General features: G+C 51.1%; 1 protein-coding gene across 2 annotated transcripts in view; it reads right to left on the reverse strand.

The window, feature by feature from the left end:
- WSCD1 (WSC domain containing 1) overlaps nt 1-13,644 on the reverse strand; it is a 57,526-nt gene that overhangs the window by 19,834 nt on the left and 24,048 nt on the right. For both annotated transcript variants that reach the window (XM_064271629.1, XM_003416859.4), the window contains one exon: nt 12,450-12,571. In XM_064271629.1, coding sequence (XP_064127699.1) covers nt 12,450-12,571 — 122 coding nt within the window. The remainder of the gene's footprint in view (nt 1-12,449; nt 12,572-13,644) is intronic.

Below are 13,644 nucleotides of genomic sequence, written 5' to 3' on the forward strand. Positions count from 1 at the left end.
CCGAGTCGATTCCGACTCATAGCGACCCAAGAGGACAGAGCAGAATTGCCCCACAGAGTTTCCAAGGCTGTAAATCTTTATGGAAGCAGATTGCCACATCTTTCTTCCTCGGAGTGGCTGGTGGATTGAAACCACCGACCTTTCGGTTAGCAGCCGAGTGCTTTAACCACTGAGCCACCAGGGCTCCCTGGAAAGATTACAGCCTAGAAAACCCTATAGGGCAGTTCAACTCTGTCGCATGGGGTCTCTATGAATCGACTCTACAGCACCCAACCATGAAAAGGTACCAAGCACCAGGTAGGCCACTGGCCCAGTTCACCTCTGCCCCTCCCCGCATCTTGCATCGCGGAGGCCTCCTAGAGTGGGAAGAGGAATGAGTTGTTTATGAGTGTACGTGCACACTGTGCGGGGGACAGGGGCTGTGGGAGGAGAAAAGTTCTCCCCGCCGAGGGAAACACGCCATAAACCTTTTTTATTTTTGCCTACAGCAAAATCTCGTAAATAAATAAATAAAGGACGATCAATAGCAGCATTTTCTGAGGGTGGCTTGGCAAGGCCCAGGCTTTCTGCACCCTCAGCAGATGACAGACAGCGCCCCCGCCAAGGGACAGCAGATGCAGAGCCTGAGGGGTGATCTTAGGAGGAGGGTAGGAGGAGGTGCTGCTGGAGTTGCCCCCTCCATGTCTGGCTGCTTCTGTAAGCATAGGCTGGGTCCCCCCGCAAATGCCCAGCAACGCTCCATGCAAGCCTCTCCCGGCGCCCACATCCTTCAGGTGCTCCCAGGCTTAGGGGCAGCTTTGCTTCTGCCAGGAATCTCACCAGGGCCCAGGCCCACGTCTCTCCTACAGAGCCGAGCTGCTCTGGGGTGAGGAGGAGAGATATTTTCACCATTCTCACACTCTACACACACACACACACACACATACACACACACCACCTTGCTGCACCACCTGCTTCTAGAACTCAGGGTTCCCTTTCCACTGGAAGCACTCTTACATTCTATGGTACCATAAGCAAGTCATTTCCCCTTCTGGGTCCTCAGTTTCTCTATCTGTAAACTGAACAGATTTTATGGGTCTGCCTGCCTGGAAGAATCAGAGGATGTTACTTTTCTCTAGTCCTCCCACTAGCTTCCCCTGGTCCCTCCTGAGGGTCCCCCCACGCCTTCCCTGGAAGAGGCCTGGGACTAGGACTTCTCCAAGGATGGAGGATGGGGTAAGGAGGTGCTCTGGTGTCCATGGGCTCTGTGTCCAGCGTGACCAGGGAACAAGCACCATGGGGTAAGAGAAAGTGCCAGGTTCATAATCCAACAGACCTGGACTCAAATGCCAGTGCCATAGTTCTTATACCTGTGTAAGCTTGGACAAGTCACTGCCCCCTCTGAGCCTCAGTTTCCTTATCTGTATAATGGGATAATAATGTCTACCCCATAGGGTGTTGGGAGAATGAATGAAGGAGAATGCTCAGTCTATGTAATAAGTGTTCGCCTATTCTTTTCCTTATCTTTCAAGAACCATCAGTATATATTGGGAGCAGGCCCTAGGCCACTCTCTTAACACTGGGTACCCGAGAATTTACTTCCTAAAATCCCTCACCTTGGCCATCTTCAAGGAAAGAAGCTCAGGGCAATCAAAGGTCCGATGCCCCTCCCCCAATGACCACGTCTGTTCCTTTCCTCTTGGTCAACTACGTAAAAAGAACTGCTTTGGACACCAGCTGCCACACTGGGCTGCAGCCCTGGTTCCAGCCACAGCTGCAGCGTCAGAGCTGCAGGGATGGTCATACCCAGGGCCACCATCACAGATGCCACTAGACTTAGGGAGAAGTGGACACAAGGCTGATGATGAGTCCCATTGGTCTCTTCCACTGGACTCCACCTCCCACGGACCCTCAGGCCATTGCTCAGCAGGAAGCAAAACCTGTGACTTGACCCTCGATCAGGACTCTGCTGGCTTCTCTGGAAACAAGTTCCCCTGCTGATGTAAGTGGAAAGCCATCACGAGAACGGCAACCTCCGGCCTCTGCCATCACCATCCATCCTCTCCCCAGGCCAACACTGTTGTCACAGGGGAAAGCAGAGACAAGAAGCCAGGCTGCGTCACTGGCACTTCCGCCCACATTGGCTTTCTTGTCGTTCCTTGAACCTCAGGGTCTTTGTGCTTGCTGTTCCCTCTGCCTAGAATTACTTTTCCCCCAAATATCCTCACTGCTCTCTCTTAGAGTCTTCAAGTTCCCTCCTCGGTAGAGCCCTGGCCACCCCATGTCAAGCTGTACCCCCCACCACCTTCACCGATACATCCTACACTTTAAATTTTTTAATTGAAGTGTAATTTGAGATGAAATGTTCCGGTCTTAAGTGGACCATTCAATCAGTGGTGATGAATGTATGTGTATCAAGACACACGGCATCCCCATCACCCCCAAAAAGTTTCCCTGTCCCCTCTCCAGCCCATACCTCCCTTCCCCAGAGCCGCCGCTACTCTGATTTCTATCACCACAGATTCATTTTGGCTATTCTAGAATTCATCGAAATGGAATTATCCAGTACATATTTGTTTTTGTATCTGACTTCTGCCATTCAGAAAAATATATATTTTTAAAATTCATGCTCAGGGATCAGTATTGCCCCTTGTTGTTGCTAAGTCATGTTCAATCATGTGGACGGACCACACCTGCTGATGGACACGTGGACCTTGTCCAGGGTTCAGCTCTTGTGAACAAAGCTGGTATGAACATTCTTATACAAGGCTTTTACTGTATAAATATTTCCATTTCTTAAATACCTACGATTCCTGCTTCATTCTTCTCCACAATACTTTTGACCATTCAACACGCTAGATATTTTACTTGTGTATCTGGTTTGCTCTCTATCTACTAGAGTGTAAGAGGGATTTCTGTGTTTTGTTCACAGCTATTTCAGTACCTAGAATAGTGTCTGGCACACAGTAGATGCTCAATACATGTTTGACGGATGAGTGAAAGAATGAATGAGCAAACGACTGAACAAACACAAGTCCTTTCCAGACCCCAACCCCCTCAAAAGCTCTTGGCCATGGGCTTAGGTATGATCCTTTGTTGGTCAGCTGGTTGGGTGCGCGCCTGAGTGTGGGGCAGGAGTAGAAGGCCCATTACATATAGACTAACACTCCCAACATCAGGAGCCCCAGGGGGGCTCTGCTGGCCCAGGGTTCCTGTCCAGAGGAAGAACATTTCACCAACAAGACACGCTGGCTCTGTCTCCCTCCCCAGCCATCACAGTACTGTGACGCGGATGACTCACAATCTGTATCCCTGGGCTGGGGGAGCAGGCTGCCCCCACCAGTGACCTGAACCTTTTTGTTTCCTTGAGTGGATTAAACTGTCAAGTTTCCGGGTGTTTGCAGGACAACGGGAGAACTGCAGACAGTAATGTGGTTTTATTCACAACATAACCATTTCGGCAACATCACCAGATTCTGAAAACACAGAACAATTTTCGGCCCCTTGGGGATGTCTAGGACATGATTTCCATAAAAATTAAATATTGAGGAATCTTATCTCTCTGCCAACTCACCCGCTCCTTACTACCCCACCCCCTCCAGCTTTGGTGAGAAAGAGCAGAGAGCAAGACAGAGAAAAGGCTGGGAGAAAGCAAGGCAGAAAGAGAAAGTGAGAACACAGATGTTGAATTGTTTCAACGAAGAGATTAGTGTTAAAGAGGGAGCTGGCTCAGCCTGCTTCTGAGGACAGAGTGGGTATTGCAGCCTGGCCCTACATCCAGCCTGAGCCTGGGTGTCCAGGGTTGGGGCTCAGGCAGGGGCTGGGCAAGGTCTCAACCTGTGCCTAGGGCTGGGGCTGGGCCTGAGGTCTGGGTGGGCATTGGGCCTGAAGCCAAGTCAGTTTTGCAAGGGCAGGGCTCTGTGGGTGGTGGGGTTCACATACAAAGGCTTGGTTTGTGGCTGGCGTCACAGATGGACATTCCAACAGGCAAGAAGCAAGGCCTCTCCAACAATCGGACCCTCTGGGCCTCACCTACTCCATCTCAATTCTTCCTTGAGCACCTCCTCAGGGTCTCCAGGAGTACACAGAATTAGAGATTTCAGAGATCACAGAAGGGGAAACTGAGGTTCATAGGCAAGCCCAACATCTCCAGGCCATCAGGGCCAATGGGATCAGAAGCCAGCCTCCTAGACTGCCAGTCAAGCCTCTACCACACCATCACACTCCACTCCTTGGAGGCAACCACATGAATGCAACAGATTTTTTTTCTTTCTGGGCAAACAGGATGGAGTTTAGCTCTGAGTAGTTTCCTGCCTCTAGGGAGGTTCCCTTCACTTTGAGGCCAGGTCTGGAATTAAAGATACAACAGGGAAAGGGGATGTCCACAAAGGTCGCTGCAGGGCTGGGGTGAAGGGGCAGACTTTCACTTCCAGGCAAATGTCATAATGAATGAATGCTACTGTGACCAAGAGCCATATTTCCCTGTGACCTGGGTCTCTGGCCTGGAAGGTGAGAATTCCACCACTGAACCAGCACAAAACCCAGACTCTGACAGTCCTAACCTTTGACAAAGGTGTGAAATTGCCTGCCCCATGTAGACAAGGAGCCCATCGCTCTTGGGATCCCAGGGTATTTATCAAGAGTTGCCCAGGAGTGAATACACAGGCTCCACATTAATACATGTCTTTCCGTGTCAAAAGTAGAGGATTAAGGCTACCATTAAACGGCCAAAGGAAGAAACCACCTTAGAAGAAATGTCAATGGGAGACCATCCAGGTGATTAACATTCTGCATGAAGAACACAGACACTGGCAAGAGGCTCAAAGAGGGCAAGGAGGAGGGTAAAACACTTGCCTTTCTCCTTCATCCTCTCCCTCTGATTCCTTTGTCAATAGAACCAACAGATTCTGGGAGCACAAACCTCCGATCACATGCCACTGTAACTGGTGAAGCTTCACACATTAGTAACCTATTTGCAGATGGTGTTAGATTTTGCTCTGCAGTCCCATTCCGGGAAGGCGCGCTCCCACAAACGGTCTATCTACTGGTGCACAGATACCTGGCTTCAAAGTTAATTATCCCAGATCCGAATTGGTAGCAGTGCAAATAGCTAAGTTTGGGCTCTGCTCTTTCTGACCTTCCATCTAAATGGCGAAGGCAGAGGATCTTGGGGGCTTCTGAGAAAGAGCAGGTTTCCTTCCATCTCCAGTATGATCGCGGAAAATGAGAGCAGGTCATTTCGCTGGGTTTTAAAAATGCATTATATTGGTCAGGTCCCTCTTGCTGGCAGGGAGTCAGATAATTAAGATGCTGATATTGCCCCAAATGTTATTTCCCTGTCAAACTACTCTTGGAGCTCCCCAAATCTATTTTAACTAACTAGCAAAAAAACAGTCGAGATTTTTATCGGGGCCACAAATAAACCTCAGATGGTACTCAGAAGTGGGGGTGCTACAGGGAGGGCTCCCCTCTTTTCCTGCCTTCCAGCCCCACCTCTCACATCTGCTGCCCCAGGAACCACGGCCCAGTCAGCCCTAATTAAAGCCAGGGCCCCCACCCCAGGTTTAGCTCTGCCCCATTTGACATTCTACTGTGAGCATTTGCCATCATAAAAGATTCTGAAAACATTTTCAACAGCTATATCATAGTCCACTGTAGGGCCGAGGCATAATTTAACCATTCCCCTATCACAGGACATTTGAGCCTGCTTTCAGCCAAATTACGATGGGATTCAGTTGCCACTGGGACTGCCCTGCAGCCTCCATGCCACTGGCCCTTCAGAGAGGAAGTGTTTGGCAGTTCTGAAGGGGAACGCATAGCCAGACATGCCAAGTTCACCTCTCTCACCCACCCTCAATGGTCAAGAGGGAGTATCGAACACCATTTCCTTCGAATAGGTCCCTGGGCTCCGCAGGCCTGGTCAGATGACCAAGCTGATCCTGTACCCACCAGACCTCAACACGGGAGGAAGAATTTGCTTTTTCATCCTCATCCAATAGCAGGCAAAGATGACCACCCATCAGGATTCTGACCCATGGGGAAGGGGCCACGCCTGGACATGACAGAGCTGCCACATTCAAGGAGGCCCTCTAGGGCAGTGGTTCTCAAACAGGGGCAGTTCTGCCCTCCAGGGGACATTTGGCAAGGACTAGAGACATTTTTGGTTGTCACAACAAAATATGACATCTAGTGGGTAGAGGCCAGGGGTGCTGCTAAAAGTCCTACAATGTAAAAACAGAACGTATAACAAATAATTACCTCATCTATTAATAGTGCTGAGCTTGAGAAATCCCGCTCTAGGGGGACGTCAGAATCCTGCAAAGTCCCTACTAGGAACCTACAGATCTGAGAGCTGACAGTCAGAGGGTTTACGCTAAAGTTACTCCAACACCCACAGGACTGGACACAGAGAATCGATGGAGAACGGTCTGTGAACCAAAAGCTCACTCTGCTAAGCAGACGGTGTTTTTACTTGGATGGAATGACATCGAGGCATCGTTCCTGCCCTACCTGGAATCCCTAACTCTAAAGCCAGGTCTCAGGTTGGCTTTCTTGCAACTGTGGCATCTCTGAAGATGACCCTGAGGATGGCTTTCTGACGTTGTGTCCCAAAGGGGTCCATAGTGAGCCTCTCCCTGGACCACTCACCAGGTCTGCCTGTTCTCCATGCCCCAGGGTCCTCCATGCCGACGGTCCTCCTGGGGGTTTCCCATGTCTCCTTCCTTTGAGCCCTCACATGCTCTTCCATGGATCTTGCCCCTGTAGCATCTCTCAGACCTGCTCCCTCCTTTACCAGCTCATCCTCTCCCTGCTCCAGAACATCCTGCCGATAGGTACCAAGTACCGTGCTGGTCCCACCACTCCGTCGCTGCCACACCATCAGGAGCTCCCACTTACTCACTGAAAAGAAGTCTGAACTTTGAGCAGGCATCCAAGGCCCTCCGTGATTTGTCCCAACCCTAGCATTCCCACCACTCCATAGAACCCTCTGCTCTAGGCGAGCTGGGCTGCTTTCCTGCCACCTTGTTTCCACTCAGCAGTTGCCTCCTCTTGCCACACACTCCCCAAAGCCCCCATCTGCCTGCCCACACAGCGCCACATCCTCCAGCTCCGATTCCTCCAAAAAGTCGTGGTCCTCCTTCCTTCTAAGCCTCCCACCAGGCTTCCTTCAGCCCCTTCTGCACTGACCTTACTCTCAAGTGTTAGAGTCACTTAGGCTCCTGTCTCAGCCCCTCCCCACCTGGAAGCTCCACCTTCTGAGTGGGGGCTGGGATCTGCTGGCACCCAGCAGATGGCGTCACCCACCCTGTCAGCATATGGGTTTTGCCAAATCCCACTAAATGTGCTCTGCCAAGACCTGATTTCCACTTCCAAGCTGGAAATGATGACTCTGCCCCTCACAGCTGCAGAAGGCTGCGGATGGGAACAATGGGACTTGAGGAAACACCCACCCTTCCAGCTCCATCCAACAACCCAGGGGAGGCCGGAATATGAGGGAAGCTGCCAGCACAGATTAAAATGCCTGTGCGTGCTGAGGGCAAAGGCCATTTCTAAGAACCCTGGTGCCCTGTCCAAATTGTTCTGACCCCAGTAATTCACAGCAGCACTAACCAAAGCAGGAGCTGGGAACCTGTCCTTGAAACACACAGGGAGGGACCCGCACAAGGTGCTAAGGTGCAAAATAGCATCGGGTACCAAGAGCTTGCAGGTCTCATGGCATGTCCTCTGATGCGACATTGTAGCAAACTGGACTTGTGTCAATAAGTATCAACGAAGGGTGATAACAAGAAATCAAACAGTTTTAATCTTTAAATTCTGTGTCCATAACTACAAGGTGAGGCCATTGTTGGTTCAGAGGCAGAATTCTTGCCTTCCACGCATGAGACCCTGGTTCGATTCCTGGCCAATGTACTTTACGCACAGCCATCAGCCATCTGTCTGTAAAGGCCTGCATGTTCCTATGATGCTGAAAAGGGTTCAGCGGAGCGTCTAGGCTGAGGACGGACTAGGAAGAAAGGCCTGGAGACCTACTTCTGAAAATCAGACAATGAAAACCCTACGGGTTGCAATGGTCTGATCCGCAACCAGTCATGCGGAGGGCGCAGGACCAGGCAGCATTTTGTTCTGTGGTGCATGGGGACCCCATGAGTCGGGGCCTACCCGAGGGCAGCTTACAGCAACAACAACTACTACAAGGCAGAATTTGCCGAGTCCTAATGTGCTGACCAAAAGGGGGTACCACTAGAACCCTGGGGCATCAACCTAGGCTGCTGCTTTCAAGCCACCCTCCCCCTAAAAAGGGTCATTCCCTCAAAAAAGTGCCCCTTCTCCTATGGGGAACAACTCTTTCGCACACCCTAAAAAAAGTGGGGTGTAAATTGGTACAACCTTTGCCAAGGGCGATTTGGCAACACTTACCAAAAAATAACAAAGACACACATTCTCTGACCCAGCATTTCCTTGGGATTTTTATCTTACAGACCCACTCCTGCAAAACAACTTACGCACAAGGATATCCCTGCATTGTTGTTCGGAAGAGCAAAAGATTGGGAAAACAACCCAAATGCTTAACAGTGGGGGTTTGTTAAATAAATAATACACACTCCACGCCAGCTGCCGCGGAGTCGCCCCTGACTCACGGCGACCTCACGTGTACCGGGGTAAAACCGAGCTCCGCAGCATCTGCACTGGCTGACTTTGCAGACGTAGATTGCCAGGCCTTTCTTCTGAGGTGCCCCTGGGTGGACTGAAACCTCCAACCTTTCAATTAGCAGCCTAGTTCATTAACCGTCTGCATCACCCAGGGACTCCGAGTAAATGACGGGACATCCATATGCTGGAATACTAGGCAGCCGTCAAAAAGAAGGAGAAAGCTCTTCTTGTCCTGCTTTGAAACAATCTCTATGACAGATTGCCCAGTTAAAAAAAAAAAAAAGCAAGGTTTAGGTTCTTCAAAAAGCTAAACACGGAATTACCTTATGACCCAGCGATCCCACTCTTAGGCACATACCCAAATGGACCCAAAACACAGACCCCAGCAGATACTCATACGCCAGTGTTTACAGCACCAGTATTCACAGTAGCCAAATGGTGGACACAACCCAAGTGTCCCTCAGCAGATGAACGGCTAAACAAAATGTGGTACACGTGTACAATGGGATATGACGCCGCCACAAAAGAGAAATAAAGTTCCGGTACATGCTACAACATGGGAGATACCTAAAAACAGTATGCTGAGTGAAATAAGCCAGACCCAAAAGGATAAACTGTGTATGATTCCACCTGCATGTCGTATCTGGGACAGGTAAATGCAGAGAGACCAAAGTTTATTAAAGGCTACCAGGGGCTGGGAAAACGGGGTACTGAGTATCTGTCTGGGGTGCTGAAAACCTTCTGGAAACAAAGGGGTGAAGGTGGCACAACATGATAACCGTAATTAACGCCACTGAATTGTACACTTAACAATGGCTAAAACGGCAAATTTTGTGCGATGTAGATCTTACCACAATAAAATTATATAAAAAATATGCAAGGTACAAAACACCGTGTCTGTGTGTCTGTAAGGAGCAGCGACATCAATGCAGGCATTTGAATATTCATAGAACCTTTCTCGAAGTGGGCATGAGAGGCCAGGACCCTCGGAGGCCTCCGAGAAAGGAAATGGGGCAGATGAGACACCGGGGTGAGAGGAAGACTCTTCCCTTCAAACCCCTGGCTACTGTTATGGGCTGAATCGTGTCCCCCGGCCCAGAATTACGTGTTGTAAATCCTCACCCTTATACCTATGGGTGTAACCCCATTTGGGAACAGGGATTCTTTACGTTAATGACATCATTATCAGCGGAGGGTGTGTCTTAAGCCAATCACTTTTAAGATGTAAAAGAGCGGATGGGGCTCAGAAGCAAGCAAGCACAAATGGAGAACGACTGAAGTCACAGGAAGGTCCCCCAGGGTCCCAGTAACAGGAGCTGAGACAAGGATTTTCACCCAGAGGGAAGAGAGAGCCTTCCCCTAGAGCCGGTGCCCTGAATTTGGATTTTTAGCCTCCTGGACCATGAGAAGGAGCTCTGGTGGCACGGTGGTTAAGAGCTCAGCTGCTAACCAAAAGGCGGCAGTCTGAATCCACCAGCTGCTCCTTGGAAACCCTATGGAGCAGATCTACTCTGTCCTATAGGGGTCGTTATGATTCAGAATCAACTCGACAGCAAGGGGTTTAAGACCGTGAGAAAATAAATTTCTGATGGTTAATGCCACCAGCTTGTGGTATTTGTTAGTGGAGCACTAGGAAACTAAGACAGCTATCTTTTTATTTTGTTCCAGGGGAACATACTACCTATCAGGAATTAAAATAAGTACAGGGAACACAGCTGTACTGGCTAACGTTCCTGTCCTTGTTCCGCCTCATCTCTCAGCCTCTCCCCTCTAGGCTCACTTCTCCTCCTCCCTGGCTGTCACCCCAAGAGGCAGCAGAGCGTCGGAAATGTGGGACATGGTGTCAACAGCTGAGCTATAATGCCGGGCACGCTGTGCCTCCATGCGGAAGCTCTCACTTGTGGGAACCTCCAGGGCTTCTTGTAGCAAGCCAGGATCAGCCCATCCCGGTGCTGCTGAGAGAGCTGGAGCAGACAGCTGTGGGGAGGGCCTCCAGCAGCATCCACCCCATGGGAGGACACCTCTGTGTTTAGTGACCCTGAGGGAGGCCAGCCTTGGGCAGGGTGGAACCATCTGGGTTCCTTTCATTCCGATGGGGGTCTTTGCAGAGAGCGCTGCTTTGAGTGGCAGGTGTGAGGAGAGGCCCTGAGAAGGTCGGCTCGTTTCCGTTCAGGTGCCAGTAGGGCTGGTGGCTGAGCCGGTGTTGGTGCTGCCCCTACCTCCAGCTCTGCTCCCACCAAGAGGGTGAGAGGACAAAGGAGTCTGCAGGCCAGATGGTCTGCCAAACAATAAAGCTGCCCCTCAGCTTGCTGCATTGTGTCCTGCAAGCCCTGACACCCAAGACATCCTTGGCAGTGTCTTCGGAAATGCTGGTGATGCAGGAGAGCCACTTCAAAGGATGCATTTGTGCAGAGCAAAGCGCACACAGAAGGCTCTGTGCTCCACCCACCCACTGAGGGAAGTGGGGGGCGGACTCCAGGTGGAGGGGGTGGACAGCGAGGGGTGCTGTCATTTACGTCCAACCATTTCTCCTCTCACTGAAGCCCACCCCCTCCACCCTCCACACCACCAACAGCCTGTGGAGCTAGACTGAGTTCAAACTCCAGCTCCGCCACTTACTGGCTGTGGGACTTCAGGCAGACAGGCTGCCTCTCACTGCCTTAGTTTCCCTCCCTGTAAGATGTAGATTAGAGTAGTGCCTCTCCCACAGGGTTGCTGTGAGGAGGCAATGAGTTAACTCATATAAAGTGCTTAGTACCTGGCACGTAATATAGGGTCAATAAATATTAGCTATCGTTGGTTTTCATCATCAGGAAAAGAAACGGATTTCTGGCGAGAAACGGTGCCCACGGTTGCTGATACCTGGCACCAGGGAAAATAACGGGCTTCCAATCCTGAAACAGGCCTAAATAGACTCCACAAGGGCAGCTTTCAAATTAGAAAGGCAAATGTAATGGACTAAATATGCTGAAGTCCTAGCCCTTGTACCTATGAACGTGACTCTGTTTAGGGAAACAGGGCCATTACCATCGCCAAGGCCATCTTCTCTTCTGAGCCCTATTCTTTTATGCTGCCAAGTACCACAGCGCTGTCAGAGGACAGCTACTGAACCCCAGCACACCAGATCCAGCCCCTAACCCCAGCCAACTGCCACCTCGGGCCATTTCTAAAGCCACAGCATCCACACCAATCTGGACGCCAGCCCAAGGTCTCAATGCTCTTTGGACACTGCCTGCTGGGTCTCCTGGCCTTACTTCCCACACTCTGGGGCCTGCCCTTTGCATGCCCTATCTGGCCTTGGCCAGTCTCACCTACCCTGGAGCTGGCATGTGACCCAGGGACAGTGGCCTCTGGGGTCCCACCCGGCCCTTGTACAGAGTCCCACTCCACTTGTCAGCCCAGGCTGCATCCCAAGTGCACATGTACAACACAGTCCCTCTCGTCAGCTTCACGGCCCAGTGCTCTCTAGCAAAGAGCAAAAAATCCATCAGCTCTCCCCAAGGCCCGAGCCAGCATCTCCTTGCTTCCAAACCAAGTCAATTTAACATCTGACAGTTGTGCCAAGAACACACATGGGGAAAGGCACCACCCTTCCAGCTTTGCAACTTTCTCTGACAATTCCTCGCCCAGTCTCAAAGCACCGATGTCAGCTGCAGGGTCCCCCCAACCCAGCACCCACCCTAATGATGTCCGACGCATGGCTGGCCGCCCTCCCCAGGCCCCTAGACTTGAGATCGGGCACATGCAGCCCGGCCCGGGCACCTGCTCCCTCCCTGGGGACACTGCACATGTGGGGTTGCTACAGAAAAGGGTCTTACTTTCTGGGAACAGAAGCCCGCGCACGTGTCCACAGTCACATTGGCCTGTATCAGGGAGTCAGGGAAGGCGTGTGTGACATTCTCTGGTAGTCGGAAGCACCCGCGATACATGACGGTCCTCCCTGTAGGAAAGGAAATGGGTGTCTGGTGAGAAATGGTACCAACCGTTGTCGATGTCTATCAACGGGTCCTAAAAGCCTGGGTTCAAGTCCAGGCGCTGCCAGTGACTAGCCATGTAACTTTGGGCATGGCATAGACTCAGACATCTCTGCTGAGTTGTTTTGAGGAGTAATGTGTACCCATTTGCCATCCCCTGACCAGCCTATGTCTCCTCACAAGCATGTTTCTACCCTAGCTCTTGGTGTGAAGCCCTGAGGTGATCACTAGTGCTGGGCTCATAAAATCCTTCCCATTGTATTGCATGACTGGGCCCCAAAAGAGCAAAACACCTAGATGCCCTGGGCTTCTCAGCCAGCTCCACTAGAGTGGCCAGACTTGAAGAGACAGGCTCAGTGACCAGGGGAGGGCCAGTCAGGCAAGACATGGGAAAAGCAGAGTGGTCAGCCACCCAGTGAGTCCCAGATCTCAGGGTGTTCAGCAAGGGACCACAAGGCATCCAGAGCAGAGATCCTGGAGAGGGGGCTATATCAGATCACCTGTGTCCCCACGCCCAGCCCCGACCCTGACACGTAGCAGGTGCTCAATGTTGTTGCTGGCCACTGCCCTCAAGTCAGGCCCTGGCCCATAGTAACCCCACGCACGATGGAACAAGAGGCTGCCAACTCCATGACTGGTTGTGGATCAGATCATTGTGATCCACAGACTCTTCACTGGTTGATTTTTGGTGGCAGATCGTGGGCCTTTCTTCCTACTTTATCTTGGTATGGAAGCTCCGCTGAACCCTGTCTAGCGTCATCGCAACATACAAGCCTCCACTGACAGATGGGTGGTGTGGCTGCGTGTGAGGTACACTGGCTGGGAATGGAACTTAGGTCTCCCGCGTGGAGGTTGAGAATCATACTACTGAACCCCCAGTGACCACAAGTGCTCGGTAAGGCTTATTAAATGAATGAATTAAATGAGACGATGCACATGAAGGCATTGCATGAACTGTAACATGTTAAAAACGCTTGAGTGGCTACAGGTGGTGGCAGCAGCAGCCTCTCAGCTTCACTGATGTGACCATCTGGGAACA

This window comes from Loxodonta africana, chromosome 18 (genome assembly GCF_030014295.1).
Source record: "Loxodonta africana isolate mLoxAfr1 chromosome 18, mLoxAfr1.hap2, whole genome shotgun sequence".
Lineage (NCBI taxonomy): Eukaryota > Metazoa > Chordata > Mammalia > Proboscidea > Elephantidae > Loxodonta > Loxodonta africana.